General features: G+C 43.1%; 1 protein-coding gene across 2 annotated transcripts in view; it reads right to left on the bottom strand.

Moving 5' to 3' along the window:
- The window catches only part of Spf30 (survival of motor neuron-related-splicing factor 30), a 121,052-nt gene that overhangs the window by 12,841 nt on the left and 86,181 nt on the right, over nucleotides 1–22,030 (bottom strand). For both annotated transcript variants that reach the window (XM_076178645.1, XM_076178646.1), the window contains exon 4: nucleotides 11,823–11,993. In XM_076178645.1, the coding sequence (XP_076034760.1) occupies nucleotides 11,823–11,993 (171 nt within the window). The remainder of the gene's footprint in view (nucleotides 1–11,822; nucleotides 11,994–22,030) is intronic.

Here is a 22,030-nt window from a genome sequence, read left to right as displayed (position 1 = left end):
CCTATATTGTTTTTCTTTAGTGTGTGTATGTGTATTTACCTAGTTGTATTTTACGAGACGAGAGCTATACTCGTAGTGACCCATTTTTGTATCTCTCCATGTCCAGTTTTTTCAAATCGTGTATAGTTCTGGCATTTACTGTTTCTCTGTTCAGTTTGTTCCAGACATCGATCACTCTATGTGGGAAACTATTTTTTTTTTCAGGTCTCTTCTGTAACTGTCTCTTTTTAATTTCTTTTCGTGTTCTCTTGTTTCTCTTCTGTCCCACTTTAATAGGTCGTCTCTATCAAGAACTTCCATCCCTTTCATACATACATATACCAAGGCTTTTTCACCCTTACAAGGGAGGTAGCCAAAAAGGGAAAGGCATAAAATCATTTCCACCCATTCCATCCCTGAATACACTCCGCACCCCTCCACTCTCCCTCTTATCTGAGCACCTCCTGGATGACGGGTCATCCCTGCACCTTGTCCACTGCCCTGGGTCAGAAGCAGTGTCGCCTCTTTCCTTTCTCTATTCTAGTGTTGACAACTGTAATTTCTCCAATCTTTGTTCATATGTCAGATTTGACAGTGTGGGTGCCATTTTTCTCACTGCTCTTTGGATTCTTTCTAATTTTCTCACGTCCTTCTTTGTGCTAGGTGCTCACATTGATACAGCATATTCTAATTTCGGTCTTATCAGTGTAACCTATTACTCCCTCTGTTCCTCTCCTAATTCTCTCAATCAAGATCCTCCCATAAGCCTTCCCTACTACAATCAACAAGCTAATCCCTCTGAAACTACTACATTCACACTTGTCCCCTTTTCCCTTGTAAAGTGGAACTATACAGGCACTCCTCCAGTCCTCCGGCACTCTACCCTCTCTTAACCCCTTCCATACGGTGCCGCACACGTAGGCGTCATGGAGAGCGAGTGTATTCGCGAGGCTGCCATATCGGCGTCTTGATTATATTTATTGTGGTCGCCCCTCCATAATGACATTCTTTCTAATTCTTTTGTAATCGCATTTTCTATGGTTATCAAAATTCACGGGTGAAGAGAGAACGATCGATATAAGCGGTGACTATATTTTATGATGCGAGTATTATTACGACACGTCGTACGGCTGGCATTGGTTGCTGCCACCGAGATCTAAGTCCATGACGCCTACGTGTGCGGCACCGTATGGAAGGGGTTAAACAAACATTAAATAACCTCACCAGCCAGTCCACCATCACTGTACCTCCTTTTCTTAGACATTCTGAATGGCATCCATCCAGACCAGGTGCCTTACCTGCTTTCATCATCTTAACTGCCTTCACTTCATCCTTCCTTATTCCTTCATTTTCCTCACTCATCACAGTTATTTTCGTAGCATTTCCCACTGCAACTATCTTTCCCTCCCTATCCTCCTTCACATTTAGCAACTCCCTAAAATATTCTGCCCATCTACCCCTTACTGCCTTCTCTTCCATTATCATCTCTCCATCTGCACCTTTTACCATTTCTTCTCTACTTGATTCACCTCCTCTTCCTCTCTTAATTTCTTTCCAAAACATTTTTTTATTACTTTCAAAATTTTCTGTCATACTCTTACTCCATTTCACATCTGCTCTCCTCTTTGCCTACTTTACCTTGTGCTTTACTTCTCTTTTCTTTTCTTTGCACCTCTCATATGACTCCCTCGTCCTATTTTGTAACCAATCTGTGAAAGCTCGCTTCTTCTCTTCTACAACCTTCTTTGTTTCCTCATACCCCATTCACTACCCTTCCTTCTATTTCCTCCTGTCCTTCTTGTTCCACACACCATCTTTGCACACTTTGTGACTCCCTCCTTGAACCATCCCCATTCCTCCTCCACTCCTAGCTCTACTCTATCCTTCACTCCCTCCCACTCCTCTCTCAGCTTCTTCTTGTACTCCTTCTTTTCCTTTTCATTTAAGTAGTTCACTCTAAGCACCTCCCTACCTTTTGTCCTTTTCCTCTTTCTCCATCTATTCTCCACTCTCAACTTACCTTCCACCAAAAAATGATCTGATATTCCCCCACCCTCTCCCCTTAGCACATGTACATCCCTAACTCTTAGGACGGGTAGAGGTTGTGTGGATCACTTTGGTGGTAAGACAGATATGTGAGAAAGCTATAGGAAAGGAGAAGGATGTTTTTTGGGCTTTTATGGATCTGGAAAAGGCTAACGACAGGGTAAACAGGAAGGCACTGTGGGAGGTTTTGCAGTTATACAGGATAGGAGGAAAGCTTCTAGGAGCTGTCAAGAGTTTTTACGAGAGTAGTAGAGCAAGTGTCAGGATTAGAAATGGAGAGAGTGAGTGGTTCGAGGTAAAGGTGGGACTTCATTAGGGATGCGTTTTGTTGCCCTGGCTGTTCAACTTGTATGTATGGGGTGGTGCGAGAGGTAAATGCAAGGGTAGTGGGTTAGTGATTGGAGATGGTTAAAGAAAATGGAGAAAAGTGGGATGTGAGCCACCTGTTGTTTGCAGATGACACTGCGCTTGTGGCATGATCGGAGGAGGGATTGAGGAAGTTGGTGACTGAGTTTGGGAGATTGTGTGAAAGAAGAGAGCTGAAGATAAATGTGGGTAAAAGTAAGGTGATGAGATGTACAAGGGAAGCAGACTGGAAGTAAGCATTAAGGGAGAGCGACTGGAGGAAGTGGATAGTTTTAGATACTTGGGTGCAAATGTGACAGGAAAAGGTGGAGTGGAGGTGGAGGTTCAATGTAGATTGAGAGAAGCGAGTAAATGCCTTGGTGGATTAAAAAGTGTAATGAGGAATAGACATTTGGGATTGGATTCTAAGAGGAGACTGTATGAAAGAGTGATTGTGCCAACAGCACTATATGGGGCAGAAAAATGGAACATAAGAGAAGAGAGAAGGAGTTTGAATGTGTTTGAGATGAGGTGTCTGAGAAGTATGATGGGGGTTACTAGGCTGGATAGAGTAAGAAATGAGGAGGTGAGGAGGAGAACAGGGGTGGAAAAGGAGCTGGGAGATAGGGTTGATGAAAGAGTATTAGGATGGTTTGGACACATGGAAAGAATGAGTGAAGAAAGACTAGTAAAGGAGGTTTGGAAGGCAGATGTGGAGGAAGTGAACATGAAGGGACGTCCTAGGATGAAATGGATGGATGGGGTGAAGGGGGCTTTGGGGAAGAGGGGAATGTCTGTTGAGGAAGGACAGGAGAGGACAGAAGACAGGGGTGAATGGAGAATGGTTGTATATGGATGATGTTGTGATTGTATTAGGTGGAATGGGTGGGGGGATGGGGGGTGAGGTAGTATGTGAGAGCAAAATTTGACGCAGCCTGAAGGGATTTCTCCCCGTCCTCTCCTTTTATGCAATGGGGGGATGGAGAGGGGGGGTCACCGATTTAATGAAGCGGCCTTGCTGTGGATGTGCTGTGTCTTGCGACACTGCTTCTGACTCAGGGCAGTGGACAAGGTGCAGGGATGACCCGTCATCCAGGAGGTGCTCAGATAAGAGGGAGGGTGGAGGGGTGTGGAGTGTATTCAGGGATGGAATGGGTGGAAATGATTTTATGCCTTTCCCTTTTTGGTTACCTCCCTTGTAAGGGGGAAAAAGCCTTGGTATATGTATGTGTATGTATGTATGTATGCAATTAAAAAAACATTTCTTTTGCATCACTAGGTATGGCTGCAGTATTTCTGCAGTTTTGTCTGCATTATGGTGTGTGCATGTATTTATCATGTCATCTTCATATGAGATTTATATTTCTGGGTGGGTGGGGGGTGTATATCATGCATGTATAGATTAAAGAGTGTGTGGGATACAACTGAACCCTGAAGTACTCCTTTCCTAAACAGGCATGATAAAAAAAAAAAAAAAAAAAAATCTACAATGGCTGGGGGTCCAGAGGCAGAGCCCCCAGTGGGGGTCAGGGGGTCGCGGGCCTAGGCTGAGTCCCTGGGTGAATCGCTAGTAAACAAACACATGCAAGCTGCAGACGGCAAAATAAAATCTAACCCAGTCATCACCTTGCTATACATACACATGACCACACCATGCAATGCTACACAAAATTAATCACTTGCGGGCCAGCACAAAATAAACCGCTTACACACAGGTACAGCCAACACACGTATCGCCCAAAACTTCACAACCAAAAATTATTCAACCACAACAAAATATTTTTTTTTTTTACAGGATCATTTATTATAATCGGGAATTAATAACAATCAGGAATTAATGACAAAAAATCGAGATCATTGTCAGGAAAAGAAAAAACTGGAATTCCGATTTAAATCGGAAGAATATCATGCCTGCCTAAAGTTTCTGATGTACAATGATTGGCCATTATATGACAATATGGCATTTCTGCCAGCTAAATAATTGGCCAGCCATCTTTTGGTTTTATTGTGTATGTCTGCATTATATATCTTGTTTGTAAGTTTGTGTCAGGGGATAGCATCCAAAACTTTACTAATGTTACAAGAAGTGTCCTGTGTGGAGGCCTATCTGAATTGATGCTGTCATAAATTCTTTGTGTAAGGTCAATCAGAAGAATTTTTGTGAAATGTAATGGTCTAAAACCATGTTGTGAATTGGCAAGGGAGATACATGGTGTGACAAGTTACAGTATGAGGCATTCTTGGACTGTGGAGGGGGTGCAGAGAAGTGTGATTGAGTGGTGTGATGATGGAATTGTTAAGTCTTTGTTAGGTATAGGATTGTGATGATTTTCCCATACTTCCAGATGTCAGGTATGGGGTTGTGTGAATAACTAGTATGTAATGTTGGTACATACATACATATACCAAGGCTTTTTCCCCCTTACAAGGGAGGTAGCCAAAAAGGGAAAGGCATAAAAACACTCCCACCCATTTCATCCCTAAATACACTCCACACCCCTCCCACCCTTCCTCTCATCTGAGCACCTCCTGGATGACGGGTCATCCCTGCACCCTGTCCACCGCCCTGGGTCAGAAGCAGTGTCGCAAGACACAGTACATCCACAGCAAGGCCGCTTCATTTAATCGGCGACCCCCCCCTCTCCGTCCCCCTTTGCATATAAGGCGAGGACGGGGAGAAATCCCTTCGGGCTGCGTCAAAATTTACTCACACATACTACCCCACCCCCCCCGCCCATTCCTCCTCATGCAGTCACAACATCATCCATATACAACCATTCTCCATTCACCTCTGTCTTCCGTCCTCTCCCTTCCTTCCTCAACAGACATTCCCCTCTTCCCCAAAGCCCCCTTCACCCCATCCATCCACCTCATCCTAGGACGTCCCCTCATGTTCACTCCCTCCACATCTGCCTTCCATACCTCTTTTACTAGTCTTTCTTCACTCATTCTTTCCATGTGTCCAAACCATCCTAATATTCTTTCATCAACCCTATCTCCCAGATCCTTTTTCACCCCTGTTCTCCTCCTCACCTCCTCATTTCTTACTCTATCCAGCCTAGTAACCCCCACCATACTTCTCAGACACCTCATCTCAAACACATTCAAACTCCTTCTCTCTTCTTCTCTTATGTTCCACGTTTCTGCCCCATACAGTGCTGTTGGCACAATCACTCCTTCATACAGTCTCCTCTTCGCATCCATTCCCAAATGTCTATTCCTCATTACACTCTTTAAACCACCAAGGCATTTACTCGCTTCTCTCAATCTACATTCTACCTCCACCTTCACTCCACCTTTTCCTGCTACACTTGCACCCAAGTATCTAAAACTATCCACTTCCTCCAGTCGCTCTCCCTTAATGTTCACTTCCAGTCTACTGCCACTTTCACCCCTTGTACATCTCATCACCTTACTTTTACCCACATTTATCTTTAGCTTTCTTCTATCGCATACTCTCCCAAACTCTGCCACCAGCTTCCTCAATCCCTCCTCTGACCCTGCCACAAGCGCAGTGTCGTCCGCAAACAACAGCTGGCTCACCTCCCACTTTTCTCCATTTTCTTTAACCATCTCCAATCCCTGACTCACTACCCTAGCATTCACCTCTCGCACCACCCCATCCATGTATAAGTTGGTGAGTGCATATATTCCATGTTGTCCAAGGTATTATAGGTTTACATTACCGTATTTTTCGGTGTATGACCCGCGGCTTTTTGCCTGAGAAAGGGGCCAAAATTTGGGGGTGCGGGTGATATAAAGGTGCGGGTCATCTGTGGATTCTGGTTAGAAATTGCCCTCTTATGCAGTCAAAAAAAAATTGAACGATTAGTTTAGCTGGGTGCCCTCTCGGATCGGGGATTTGTGGGGGGACCGACCGGGTTCGTTGTATGAAAGTTGATTAATGTCATAATACAGCGCGCACGATCGAGACAAACGACAGAGAAGGTAGGATTTGTCAGTATCTTACCCGCTTTACATGCTCTTGTTATTAATAAATGCAGTATCACAAATAAAACAGGCCTAACTAAACAGCATGAACATACAATACAACAGTGACTGGTACCAACACCAACATCGTGTGTCGCGATCAAACAAAAACAAGCGGGCGGCCATTTTCGCAATTACAAATTACAAACTGTACCTGATTCCTTAATGCTAAATTTGTGCATTACATGTGGGTCGTTCAAGCATGGAAGAAAATTAAAGAATCGACTATTCAGAGCGGTTTCCATAAATCGGAAATGTGCCATCCTGCAATGTTCGATGCATGCTACGACTCGGAAAAGAAATCGGACGAATCCGAAATCGCAATGGAAACGGATGAGGTCACTGCATCAGAATTGGCTGATTTATACCACAACCTCTTCCATGACGATACAGAGGATGAGGAATTCGATGGCTTCGTGAGCGATGATACGCCTTCATAAACATTGACTGTCGTCTGTGATCACTGACTTTTTTTTTTTTTCTAATAACGATGTGCTCCATTGACTCTGTTCATAACAGTTCAGTAATGTGCTCTATTATTGTTCTATTCTATTGAAAACTAACCATTGGAAATTGTTTGGTTTAATAATTAATTACCAGTCTTTGTATGGCATTTATAAACCAATTGATTGATTAATTACCGGTAAACAATCAAACAGGGTTTTATGGCATTATTTACACAAATTTATTTAGGTTCTTTGTAATATATATATATGTGCAATAAAATATATTGAAATGTTGGTTATTCTTCATCTTCATCACAATCAGAAATAAATAGGACTGGAGGAATACTGGTATCATGATCATGAATCGCAATGCCGCGTCTTCGACCCATCCCAAAGGTATCGTAAGATCAGTTGCACACTTTCGAGATCACCCCTCTTTCATCGAAGCTACCACTACATCTAGTGGCAGCTTCAGAAACCAAATTGTACAGGGTCTAACAGATAAATCCGTACAACTTCTTATCACATGTTTTAAGATTAATATCTCGGGTTATAATAAACAGAGAGTTATGAAATTTTCAGTATATTTAGAAAAGGCAATAAGAACAATGATTTCATTCAATGTAACCACCTTCAGCTGTTATGACGCTTTCAACGCGTTTACGAAACTTGGATACAGCGTTGATGATCTCAGACTTTGATAATGAACCCACAGCCTTCTTGATGTCTGTCTTCAGGGTTGTTATACTTCTGTGTGGCTTGTCACATGCCTTGGCCTCAATTTGCGCCCAAAAATAATAATCTAAAGGGTTTAGGTCTGGCGAATTTGAGGGCCACAACTCTTTGTTCCAGAACTGCACATTTGACCCTTCGAGAAGGTTGGTGGTCCTCTTCGCTGTGTGGGCTGGAGCCGAGTCTTGTTGGAAGACAAACTGGTTGCCACTAGCCTTATCTTTCATCCAGGGTATTATTTTCTCTTCTAGAACTTTGCAATAGACAACGGCATTGACTTTCTCCTTGTTGTTGAAGAAGTGAGTGAAGACGTCCCCCTCAGTTGACACCACACAGAGCACCATGACACTTGCTGGTTTCTTCGTCGTTGTCTTGTGTTGAACCTCTGAGGATGAGGAGGCTATCCAGCGATCATTCCGTTTATTGAAAGTCGCATCAACCATGAAAATCTTCTCGTCGGAAAAAAACTTGATGACTGAGCCATTCGACTTCATCCAGTTCAACAGCTTTTGGCACCTGGTCAAGCGGATTTCTTTCATTTTTCGTGTCAAAAGATGTCTTTTTCCTTGTGAGAATGAGGTTAATCCCAATTTCTTTAATGCTCTGTGAATTGTCATTGTGCTGACACCTCTCTTCTTTGCCAATGTCGATAATGGTAAGGCTGGATTTGCATTGACACTTCTCTTGAGACCAGCTAAAAAGCGAGGTGTTAGAATTCTGCCCCTTCTGGGCTTGTGAGCAGCTCGTTGGTCTTCGCCCGTCTCATCAAAACGTTTACAAACATCGTAAACAGTTTGTCTGGAGTATTTTAGCATCCTTATTATGGCGCTAGGAGTGTGACCCGCGCGACGAAGTTCGCATATGGCTGAACGTTTGGCTTGTTCCATTGCTTAATGTTTATTGCACCGGTGCTAGTATACAACTGGCTAAATTATTAGACAAATGGAAGTATCTGGAAACAATCAGAATTGCCATATGTTACTTTTTAAGTGCTTAAAACCTCTTCAAAGTTTGTACGGATTTATCTGTTAGACCCTGTACGTAGGTGTCGGCCTTTGACGTGTGATGAATCCTGAAAAGCAAGATATCACCAAGAAACCTGCCAATATCAGAAAACATATATCTTTTTTTAGAAATCACATAAGCATAGATGAAACAGAAAATTTAGAAAAAGCCTCAGCTTTGAAATTACTTTGATCACCACGTCAATGGCCGGCCGTAACAACAACCGCCGTGAGCTCTGCCTGTGGCCACCCATACATGGGTAGTATACATCGTCGGATCTACACTGCCGCGCACGCCATATGACTGCGGGTCATACAGCGGTGCGGGTCTTGTGTGGATTTTCACTAAGGTGTAAGGGGGTGCGGGTCATATAACGGTGCGGGCTATAGTCCGAAAAATACGGTACATATGTTGTCCAGACCACAAGCAGATGAGTGCTTAAGGTTATGGATTATATGCTTCATCTGGCTGTCTATGAAGGATGCGTAGTCTAGATCTGTGGGGAAGTCTTTCTTGTGTTGGAAGATGCACCAGTCATCAGGGTGAGGGATGAGATGGTTTGTCTGTGCAGTGATTTATGAGACTGTTTACTTGTTGTCTGTTTGAGGGTACACATGAGTATTTAGCTGGTTGTGTTTTGTGCTTACGTGATCTAATGTGATGGGTGAATATGGCTTATGGCTCTAGCATGAAACTGTGGAACTATCATTTTTGTGTGGTATCCGATGGGAAGAATTTTGGTTTCTGTGTGCATGTGTCCTGCTAGGGTGGTTTTGGTATAGACTGTTATCATTCTCAATCTTTTATTTTGTACAGTTTGTAAAGTGTCTTTGCTAACTGACAGGAACCAAGCTGTGGAGTAGTTGAGCATGGTTCTAATGAGTTGTTTCAAGACCAATCAATTTCCTTCTGTTATTTAAAGCATATGCTTGTAAATCATTTTACATACATACATATACCAAGGCTTTTTCCCCCTTACAAGGGAGGTAGCCAAAAAGGGAAAGGCATAAAAACACTCCCACCCATTTCATCCCTAAATACCCTCCACACCCCTCCCACCCTTCCTCTCATCTGAGCACCTCCTGGATGACGGGTCATCCCCGCACCCTGTCCACCGCCCTGGGTCAGAAGCAGTGTCGCAAGACACAGTACATCCACAGCAAGGCCGCTTCATTTAATCGGCGACCCCCCCCCCTCTCCGTCCCCCTTTGCATATAAGGCGAGGACGGGGAGAAATCCCTTCGGGCTGCGTCAAAATTTACTCACACATACTACCCCACCCCCCCGCCCATTCCTCCTCATGCAGTCACAACATCATCCATATACAACCATTCTCCACTCACCTCTGTCTTCCGTCCTCTCCCTTCCTTCCTCAACAGACATTCCCCTCTTCCCCAAAGCCCCCTTCACCCCATCCATCCACCTCATCCTAGGACGTCCCCTCATGTTCACTCCCTCCACATCTGCCTTCCATACCTCTTTTACTAGTCTTTCTTCACTCATTCTTTCCATGTGTCCAAACCATCCTAATATTCTTTCATCAACCCTATCTCCCAAATCCTTTTTTACCCCTGTTCTCCTCCTCACCTCCTCATTTCTCACTCTATCCAGCCTAGTAACCCCCACCATACTTCTCAGACACCTCATCTCAAACACATTCAAACTCCTTCTCTCTTCTTCTCTTATGTTCCACGTTTCTGCCCCATACAGTGCTGTTGGCACAATCACTCCTTCATACAGTCTCCTCTTCGCATCCATTCCCAAATGTCTATTCCTCATTACACTCTTTAAACCACCAAGGCATTTACTCGCTTCTCTCAATCTACATTCTACCTCCACCTTCACTCCACCTTTTCCTGCTACACTTGCACCCAAGTATCTAAAACTATCCACTTCCTCCAGTCGCTCTCCCTTAATGTTCACTTCCAGTCTACTGCCACTTTCACCCCTTGTACATCTCATCACCTTACTTTTACCCACATTTATCTTTAGCTTTCTTCTATAACATACTCTCCCAAACTCTGCCACCAGCTTCCTCAATCCCTCCTCTGACCCTGCCACAAGTGCAGTGTTGTCCGCAAACAACAGCTGGCTCACCTCCCACTTTTCTCCATTTTCTTTAACCATCTCCAATCCCTGACTCACTACCCTAGCATTCACCTCTCGCACCACTCCATCCATGTATAAGTTGAACAGCCAGGGCGACATAACGCATCCTTGACGAAGTCCCACCTTTACTTCAAACCAGTCACTCTCTCCATTTCTAATCCTAACACATGCTCTACTACTCTCATAAAAACTCTTGACAGCTCCCAAAAGCTTTCCTCCTATCCCATAAATCTGCATAACCTCCCACAGTGCCTTTCTGTCTACCCTATCATAAGCTTTTTCCAGATCCATAAAAGCCAAAAAAACATCCTTCCCCTTTCCTATAGCTTTCTCACATATCTGTCTTACCACAAAGATCTGATCTACACAACCTCTACCCGTCCTAAATCCACACTGTTCCTCACCAATTACTCCTTCTGTTCCTCTCCTAATCCTCTCAATTAAGATCCTCCCATAAGCCTTCCCTACTACACTCAACAGGCTAATCCTTCTGAAATTACTACATTCACACTTGTCCCCTTTTCCCTTGTAAAGAGGAACTATACAGGCACTACTCCAGTCCTCCGGTACTCTACCCTCTCTCCAGCAAACATTAACCTCACCAACCAGTCCACCATCACTGAACCTCCCTTTTTCAGACATTCTGCATGACATCCATCCAGACCAGGTGCCTTACCTGCTTTCATCATCTTTACAACTGCCTTCACCTCATCCTTCCTTATTTCTCCTCCATTCTCCTCACTCGTCGGTTTATTTTCTTGTTGATTTTTAGTCATATTTTTGACATGCAGGCTGAAGGTCATATAAATATTAAAAGTGAGGCCTAGTATTTCAGGGTTGTTTTCTAGTGACAGGGGCTGTTTAATCTCGCTGTTGGATTATTATTATTATTATTATTACTATTACTATTATTATTATTATTATTATTATTATTTTTTTTTTTTTTTTTTTTTTTTTCTCTCTGTTACTGTTGTAGTCTGGAATGAGCCATATTACTGATTTCTAGGGTAAGGCTTCCATTCCCTTTACATAGGAGAAAGGGCCTTTTGGTATATGTGTGTATCACCATAATGAAACTGAGTCAGGGTATTTGAGAAGCCTCATAATAAGAGATATAGGTTTTGGCTATTGTTGGTTACCCTACTTGGGAAGGGTAATCCCTTAACTCACCTACTCTTTTCTTCTGTAGTAAAAGTCCCGCTACTGGATGCCCCTGTTTTCTTCTCTCCAGGTTTTCTCATCTTAAGAGCTGACAATGTGGTGACATCCGAATTATTGTAACCCTCAAAGGTTACAGAAACAAGCCCTTCTTCAGTAATAGCATCAATAGTTGCATCATATCTGTAAAATTAAAATGGTATTTCAATGCATACACATTATGCTACACTAAATATTAATGTAAATCTATCTGTTCAACATCTACCACAGTAAACATTCTATCTATCTATATATCAAGAGGCTTCTTTCCCCTTATAAGAGAAGTAGTTAGTTACCCACCCTCACCCATACCACTCCTATCCATCACCCATTTGATTTGCTTTTATTTTAACTCTTTGTGGACTAAGAATCCTGTTCCCTTTATGTTTATTCTACAGTATATATTGAAATCGATATTCATGTATCACACCACCAATACTTAGCAGTATTCAAATTAGATATACACAATGCTTTTCAAACACCTTCTATTTCTTTTATATACACATTGAAAGCCATTTCCCTTTACAAAAAGGATGGTCGAGTCAAAGCACATACCCATTATACATGTATAGTATTTAATGCCCCTCCCATAAAAGCACAGCATGGATGAAGTATTCCAATCCCATGCCAGACACATACTAAACCTAGGATTCTTAGACAATTATTTTATCTCAAAATTTTGTCTAAAATTTCACCGACTGGAAACCCCATCTATTATGTACCAAGAGAATTCTTCTCCCTTATAATGGAGGTAGCCAGCCATTTGTTTCCCTGTGAGTTTCTAGTTCAATCCCTCAACTGGAAACCCACAGTTCTATAATGGCTGGGAATGGTCATTGGACCCTCCCATGGATACCTCTTGGAAGAAACAGTGCACAACTGTCTGTGTAATATCAGTGTGGGACATTTTCCATGTCACTAACTTAAAGTAGGAGAACAGCAGCTGTCGCCAGTTGTTAGATCTATACATGAGAAGGCGAAAGAAAAAATCTGATCAATCAATCAATCTGATGCCCAGGTCTATCTTGCAGGAGACCAAAGTTCCCAGGCAACAACTACCAGTAGTTGTTGAGAGATCTTGGGCCCAGTCTGGACCCAATGCCTCCTCAGGGTTGATTATCTAGATGGAGATGAAGGTGTCAATGGATTCTGAAGATGAGTGACAGGGTCACAATCTCAACATCTGTCTTGTGGTATAGTGTAGTTGGCATAAAACTAGCACAGTATGCAATGGTGTAATGGCATGCTCTGACCAACAGTAATGCCCCCGGACAAAAGTCCTTTCATATGGCCAACAAAGGCTCCCTTCTCATCTGTGCCAACAAAGGATCCTTCTCATCTGTGTGCTTGGCGTGGCAGCATCTTCGCCCACGCCGTTAGTTACTCTCTAAACTCATTAGACACATGAGGTGCCTCCTCCCTGTATGCATAACCTACTGATTAATAAACCCATGAACTGTGCAACCTGTTTCACTGCTGCCCCAGCAACATTGCTTGTAAACATGGCACAGTGAGTAGGATGGTTGCAATTGCTTACAAAGACTTGCAATTTGCAACAGTGAAACACAAGCATGGTTCTTTAATCAGTGGCATACACGCGAATGAGTGATAGTAACATGACAATACACGATCCAGTGGTGCTTATGTGAACGACGTGTTGAAGAAATCCTGCAATAGTGTGCACATTGGACTGTGCAGTGCAGTGCAGTTCAGTGCAACTCTACCGCATGATGCACTTTTGTGGGCCCGTAGAGGCCTTTCATCCCACCCCCTTGGATACATTGCCTCTCACTAGAGCGCACCCGACACGACTGCAACCCACATAAGAAGCAACGCTGACATCACACAACACCTCAGCTGACTCACACAGGCTGTGCCCCCACCCCCCCAGCCCAGTCCATGGCACAACGGAGTGATTCACCTTCATCGCTAGAAAGTGACACCGAATTACCCGCCCTGCCCATACACCAAACATGATGCTTCCATGGGATGGTGGCGCTGGCAACATTAGCCAATGCAAGATGAATGGAGAGAAGACTGTGCAAAAATAGACGCAATGGAGGAGACCCTGCAACAGCTCCTAGCCCTAGTCACCCACACAACATCACCTCCATCAAGCCCTCCACCGATTCTGCCTCTCCCAGCCCCACCTGTCACCGGAATGCCACCCACCCCTCAGCCACTGGGCGACCTGATGGTTCCACACCTCCTGCCATTGTAGGCCAACACCCACTTCCAGTCATTCCTGTCGTGGTGCCGTGGCGGGGCCAACTATGCCACTATGATCGGCGTTAATAGGATGCCACACAACATACAGCTTATACAACTCAGATTGTGCTCATCTCTCGGCATACAGGTAATTTTGCGAAACTTGCTGAGCATCCTCCATGATACCCTGCTCTCGGCCAACAAAGTGCTCGACTGGCTGCAATCCCACCTCTGAGACACACGAGTCGAGACCCTCCGCCACTGTGACCTGTTCTATTAGGCAGGTGCAAGGCAAGTCCTTCGACGACTTCTACGGCTGCACCAAGGGCAAGGCCCGGGAGGTAGATCTGTGCACCATAGGTGCCATTGTTTGTGCAGAGGCCCAGATGAAAACAGTCATATTCATGGGCGTCAGGGACGAGGAACTTGTACAGTGCATCAGCTCCCTCCCTGCAACCACATCACTGGGAGAAGTAGTGAGCAACTGCCACTCGCATGAGTCAGCAAGAGGAACAGTTTCAGAACTCCAGGGCGACCCACACGTGTACGCTGTTTCGGCAAATATAAGTGCTCAACACTATGCACGCGCACCCCCACTTCAGCTGCCTCCCACGCCCTCCTCGTGACCTGGCAACCCTTGCCCATCTGGCGGCTGCCGGCATGACTCTGGGAAAGGCAGGATGGCTAATAATACCTGCCACAGCTGTGGGACCAAGAGACACCGCCCTCACACCCCCTAGTATTCTGCCAGGAATGCCCGATGCCACGCCTGCAACAAAAAGGGGTACTGGGAGAAGTATTGCAAGTCGACCAGGGATCGGGACAAGAATTGCCACTAGTTGCCAACTCCCAGTGCCCCCACACCTCCCCCCAAGAAGGCCGGCATCTGCTACCAGGTGTTTGACAGCTCCAATCGCTCCCTGCCACCTGTCAGCATCCACATCCTGCACCACCTAGGGAACATGTCCTTGAGCTTGCTTATGCTGCCTGACACAGGCACGGACGTCATGGTGATGGGTGCCCAGCACCTGGGCACACTGGGGGTATCTAGGGCTAGCTTGCAGCCACCACTCTCAGCAGCACCGACATACATGGCTGATGGACCCCAGATGACCCCTGCAGTGGGACACTTCTAGGTGGTGCAGTTTCTGTCGCCAAGCATTAAGCTAGGCAACAGAAACTGCACCACCAACACATGGGTTCACAAGGGAGTCCAAACCCCATTCCTCTCCTTTGGCCACTGTTGGGAGATGGCCATAATCCTCCCCGACTTCCCAAAGCCTATCCTGGAAGTAACATATGCAAACAGGTTTGCCACACTAACACTTCCAGTTGACAGTTCACCAGCCACCACTCGCAACTACTTCCTCTGGGAATTCAGCAATGTGCTGGTCTCCAAGGATAACATTGCTTGCAAACATGTCTCACATAAAGGTGGAGCATGCCGACAGGAGACCTTTTGGTCCATAACTAGGTCATATGCAAAAAAAAAAAAATAAATAAATAAATAAAATAAAAATTATAATAATATAAATAATAAATCAAATAAATAAATGCATAGGTATAGTTAAATAATAGACAAACAGGTAAATAGTAAATAATACTAAATTGACAGATACATACATATACCAAGGCTTTTTCCCCCTTACAAGGGAGGTAGCCATAAAGGAAAAGGCATAAAATCATTCCCACCCATTACATCCCTGAATACACTCCACACCCCTCCACCCTCTCTCTCATCTTAGCACCTCCTGGATGACGGGTCATCCCTGCACCTTGTCCACTGCCCTGGGTCAGAAGCAGTATCGCAAGACACAGCACATCCACAGCAAGGCCGCCTCATTAAATCAGTGACCCCCACTCTCCATCCCCCCATGCATAAAGGAGAAGACGGGGAGAAATCCCTTCGGGCTGCGTCAAAATTTGCTTACACACCCATTCCACCTCATGCATCACAACATCATCCATATACAACCATTCTCCATTCACCCCTGTCTTCTGTCCTCTCCCGTCCTTCCTCAACAGACATTCCCCTCTTCCTCAAAGCCCCTTTCAACCCATCCATCCACCTCATCTTAGGACGTCCCTTCATGTTCACTCCCTCCACATCTGCCTTCCATACCTCTTTTACTAGTCTTTCTTCACTCATTCTTTCCATGTGTCCAAACCACCCTAATACTCTTTCATCAACCCTATCTCCCATCCCCCTTTCCACCCCTGTTCTCCCCCTCACCTCCTCATTTCTCACTCTATCCAGCCTAGTAACCCCCATCATACTTCCCAGACACCTCATCTCAAACACATTCAAACTCCTTCTCTCTTCCTCTCTTATGTTCCATGTTTCTGCCCCATACAGAGCTGATGGCACAATCACTCCTTCATATAGTCTCCTCTTAGCATCCATTCCCAAATGTCTATTCCTCATTGACAGATAAATAATAATAAATGATAATCAAGCAAATAATAAACAGACAAATAATAATAAACAAAGAAACAAATAATATAAGATAAATGGCAGTCATTACAGTACTTTGCTTAGATGTTTATCTAAATGAATCTTAAAGCTTCGAACTGAACTACATTGCACTGCCTCTGCAGGAAGTTTATTCCATTCACTAACTATATGGTTGGCAAAGTTGTTTCTACCCACTTCCTAATTAAATCTATTTCCTAACAGTTTGAGACCATTATTTCTTGTCGGATTCTTATTCAGTGTGAAAATTTTGTCACTTTTGATGTTGTCAATCCTTTTTGAATCTTAAAAGACCTGTATCAAGTCATCTCTGAGTCTACGCTTGTTTAGAGAAAACAGATTCATATGTTTTAGCTGATTCTTGTACGGGTATTTTTCACATTTGGAATCAGTTTTGTGGCTCACCATAGCATCTTTTCCAATATGTCAATGTCTTCAATGACATTTGGTGAACATACAGAAACAGCATATTCCAAATGTGGACGAACTAGTGATTTATATAGCTTGTCAATGAGAGATGGACTTTTGAAGTCAAAAGATTGGGCAATCAGTCCTAGAATCTTATTTGCTTTCTCAGAGACTGAAATACACTTACTAAGTATTTCAGCGGCTTTGACCCATCGTTTTTCACTCATATTTCCGAAATAACCATTCACATCAGTATGATATATTAGCACAGCCTAATTTACAACCTGCCCTAATTTTTGACGTTATAGTGCATTCACAAGTGTATTTGATTACGGCGTTTACTCTTGATATTAAGTGTGTCGTAGCTGACACCCGTAAGGTAAATCAAACGTGTGAAGTCGTGACGTCATCACAAACTACCTCGTGTATCCCAACTTCACTTGTTCGATTTACTTCACGGGTGTTGGCTACGACACATTTAATATCAAGAGTAAACACCGTAATTAAATACACTTGTGAATGCACTATAACGTCAAAAATTAGGGCAGGGTGTGAATTAGGCTGTGCTAATATGCCATGCTGATGTGAATGATTATTTCGGAAATATGAGCGAAAAACGATGGGTCAAAGCCGCTGAAATACTTAGATGATGATTTGAGATCATTACTGATAATTACCCTGAGATCCTTTTCACTATCCACTTTTGTTAATGAATTTCCAAATAACTTGTAATCGTACATACTTTTATTTTTACCTATGTGCATAACCTTGCATTTACTTGTGTTAAATTTCATTAACCACTTTTCAGACCATTGCTGTAACTTATCTAAATCTTCTTGAATATCTAATTAATTTAAGTGATCATTTGCCATTCCAAACAAATTTGTATCATCAGTAAATTTGGAGAAGATAGATTTTAGTCCGTGGTCTATAATATATATACTATGAATAGAAGTGGCCCAAGAGAGGAACCTTGAGGAACACCACTCACAACATTTTTCCATCTAAAAGTTTTGCCAGTCAAAAAACTCTCTGTTTTCAATCATTCAACCAATTTCTAGTCCAACTTAATAGGTTACCACTTCGTGTGAAGCTAAGTTAGTAAGCAGCCTTTCATGGGGGACAGTATCAAAAGCTTCTGCAAAGTCTAAATATATTATGGAAGGTATGGAAGGCAGATGTGGAGGGAGTGAACATGAGGGAACGTCCTAGGATCAGGTGGATGGGGAAGAGGGGAATGTCTATTGTGGAAGGATGGGAGAGGACAGAAGACGGGTGAATGGGGAATGGTTGTATATGGATGATGTTGTGATGCATGAGGTGGAATGGGTGGGGGGATTGGGGGTGAGGTAGTGTGTGTGAGCAAATTTTGACGCAGCCTGAAGGGATTTCTCCCAGTCTTCTCCTTTTATGCATGGGGGGGGATGGAGAGGGGGGGTCGCCGATTTAATGAAGCGGCCTTGCTGTGGATGTGCTGTGTCTTGCGACACTGCTTCTGATCCAGGGCAGTGGACAAGGTGCAAGGATGACCCGTCATCCAGGAGGTGCAAAGATGAGAAGGAGGGTGGAGGGGTGTGGAGTGTATTCAGGGGTGGAATGGGTGGGAATGATTTTATGCCCTTTCCTTTATGGCTACCTCCCTTGTAAGGGGGAAAAAGCCTTGGTATATGTATGTATATAAATATATTAAATCTATATTGTTCTTTTGTCATAATTCGAGATGACTGTGTTGTAGAATTCGAGTAAGTTAGTCACGCAAGAATGTTTCCGTCTGAATCCATACTGGCTATCATTTATCAAACAGTTACTTTCTAAATGATGTTTAATAGCATCTCTGGTGACAGTTTCCATCATCTTTTCTATGACTGAAGTCAAGCTTATAGGCCTGTAGTTATTTGGTTTCTTTTTGTCACCTTTTTGGAATATTGGAGTAATGTTAGCTATCTTCCATTCTCTTGGGACATCTCCAGATATCATGGATTTTTGAAAATAATTTCTAATGGAACAACAATCTCATTTTTTATTTCCTTTAAGATTCTTGGATGCCAACCATCAGGCCCTGGTGTTTTATTAATTTTGAGTTTCTCTATACACCTTAATTTTTTCTTTTGTTATATTTACTGTAGTAAGTTCACCCTAGATTTTTCACATGTTTCAGTTTGGAATTCACTTTGAGGTGTTTCATTTACCAATACTGAACTAAAACAGTTGTTTAAAATATCACACATTCCTTCGTTTGAATACTCAAGTTGACCGTCATCAGATAATAGTGGGCCAATGTGATTCCTAATAACTTTTTTATCTCTAATGTAACTATAGCATTCTTTGAGATTCTCTTTAGATTTATCAGCGATATTCATTTTGTATTGTCATTTTCGTTTTCTTATTGTCTATTTTAAATCTCTCTGTGTTATCACATAACTTTGGTAGTCATTAGGTGCACCCAAGCACTTGTATTTCTTATAAGCCTGTCTCTTTTTAGCAATACTTTTTTCAGTTTCTTTGTCGAGCCATTTTGGGCGAGCCTGATTTGGGGGGTAAGTATCAATCATCTTAGTATGCATATTTTGAAATTTCCCACATCTGACCTACAGGTCTTTCTCTTAATTTTGCCTCCCAATCTGTAAGCTCAAGCTCCTGATGTAGTCCTATGAACTGAACTTACTAATTGGGTATTTTTGATACACAAATATCTATTCTAAAAAAATTTAGCAGTTTGAATCTAAGTTGTGATCACTGCTTCCAATAGTTTCATCAACTTCTACATCAGTTATCATGCTTTCATGGGTAGTGATCAATAGATTGAGTAAATTTCCATGCCTTGTGGGCTTTTTTACATGCTGAACTGAGTAATTGTCATCGAGAAAATCTATCAAGCGACTACCTATTTGACCATGTTCAAGGGTCATCCAATCAATGTCAGTAAAATTGAAATCACCCATTATCAATAAGTCCCAGATGCAGAAACTAGACAGTTCTTGAAACAACATTTTGTCGTCGGCTAATGAAAGTGTTTTGGGCCTATATATTACACCTACATTCATTTTTTGTCCATTTGTTTGGGTTAATTCTACCCACAAACTATCATATGTATCCTGTTTTACTTTCTCTAAAATACAGGCATGGACATTGCTTTTAACATAAAACAGAACACCCACACTTTTCTTGTGGTTTCTATCCTGATGAAAGTGTTTAAATCCCGCAATTTAAATTCAGCTTCAAACTCTTTACCATTTAACCATGTCTTGGTTATTCCTATCATATCGAGATTTTCACTTTTGACATACACCTGTATTTCTTGGAATTTATTCCTAATACTACAAGCATTGAAGTTATATGGTATTAAGAAACTCCTGATTATTTCTTTTTGTCATGTTTTGTATTTCAACATCATGCCTTACATTATAATTTTGTTCTTTATTGACACCTTGCTCTATACTGACATTTGGTCCTTCACTGACATTCAATGCCTCATGGACATTTGCCCCATCACGGACATCTGGTCCCTCACGGTCATTCAATCTCTTTTGTATACCTTGCCCCCCTATGTCACCATGTTCCACACTGGCCACCCATCATTCAATGACATTCTGTCTGCCATCCCTTCCTAAAATGATATTCTGTCCTCCACTGACATATCCAACTGTGATATTTTGTCCTCCACTATCATTGCATACTATCATATTTTGTTCTCCCCTGTGGTGGGGGGAAAGAATGAGGTGTCTGAGAAGTATGATGGGGGTTACTAGGCTAGATAGAGTGAGAAATGAGGTGATGAGAACAGCCCTGGGTGGTAAGGGAATTGGGAGATAGGGTGGATGAAAGAGTATTGGGATGGTTTGGACACATGGAAAGAATGAGTGAAGAAAGACTAGTAAAAGAGGTATGGAAGGCAGATGTGGAGGGAGTGAACATGAGGGGGTGACCTAAGATGAGATGGATGGATGAGGTGAAAGGGGCTTTCAGGAATAGGGGAATGTCTGTTGAGGAAGGACAGGAGAGGACAGAAGACAGGGGTGAATGGAGAATGGTTGTATATGGATGATGTGATGCATGAGGTGGAATGGGTGGGGGGATGGGGGGTGTGGTAGTGTGTGTGAGAAAAATTTGACGCAGCCCGAAGGGAGTTCTCCCCATCTTCTCCTTTTCTGCATGAGGGGACGGAGAGGGGGGTTGCCAATTTAATGAAGCAGCCTTGCTGTGGATGTGCTGTGTTTTGCAACACTGCCTCTGACCAAGGGCAGTGGACAAGATGCAGGGATGACTCATCATCCAGGAGGTGCCAAGATAAGAGTCGGGGTAGAGGGTGGAGGGGAGTGGAGTGTATTAGTGATGGAATGGGTGGGAATGGTTTTTATGCCTTTTTCTTTTTGGCTACCTTCCTTGTTAGGGGGAAAAAGTCTTTGGTATATGTATGTACTATCATTATATCCCATCTTGATATTTTGTCCTCCACTATTAATACATCCCATCATGATATTTTGTCCTTTGACATTACATCCTAATGTAATATTTCGTCTTCTGCCGACAATATATCCTAAAATATTTTGTCCTACACTGACATATTGCTATACATTATTACTATACCCTACTCGGTTTTCCCCAATACAGTATTTCCCCTTCCCTTTAAGTTTCTACCCCAAAAAAGGATCTAGTTCATTACAAACTCCCACAATGAGGTTTGTATGAATATCTTTGCCTCTGCGAGTAAGGTGGATCCCATCAGAAGCATAAAGGTTATGACGCCTGCAAAAGAGATACCAAGGATCAAGAAAGTGGTATCCCAGTTGTGTGCACAATCATGATATCCTCTCATTGATCCCTATGGCTCTACTGTTCCAACACATGCAAGGATAGAGCCTCGGGAGGATCCCACAGACTACGTGATGGCTCCCATGCTCCTTCATCTCCTAAAGAAGGACCTTGTAATTCCAAACAAATTCCTCTGATCTCACCCTACCCACATCATTACTTCCTGTATGAACAATCATAACTGTGTTCATCTGCCTTTGCTCTCTGATGATCTGGGTACAATCAGCGATCCCACGGCCCAGTTGACATACAAACTTGCAACGTCATTTAGTCTTCCACT

This window comes from Oratosquilla oratoria, chromosome 41 (assembly GCF_046742065.1).
Source record: "Oratosquilla oratoria isolate Oo_2021 chromosome 41, ASM4674206v1, whole genome shotgun sequence".
NCBI classification, from domain to species: Eukaryota; Metazoa; Arthropoda; class Malacostraca; order Stomatopoda; family Squillidae; genus Oratosquilla; species Oratosquilla oratoria.
This window is presented reverse-complemented; position numbering and strand designations above follow the sequence as displayed.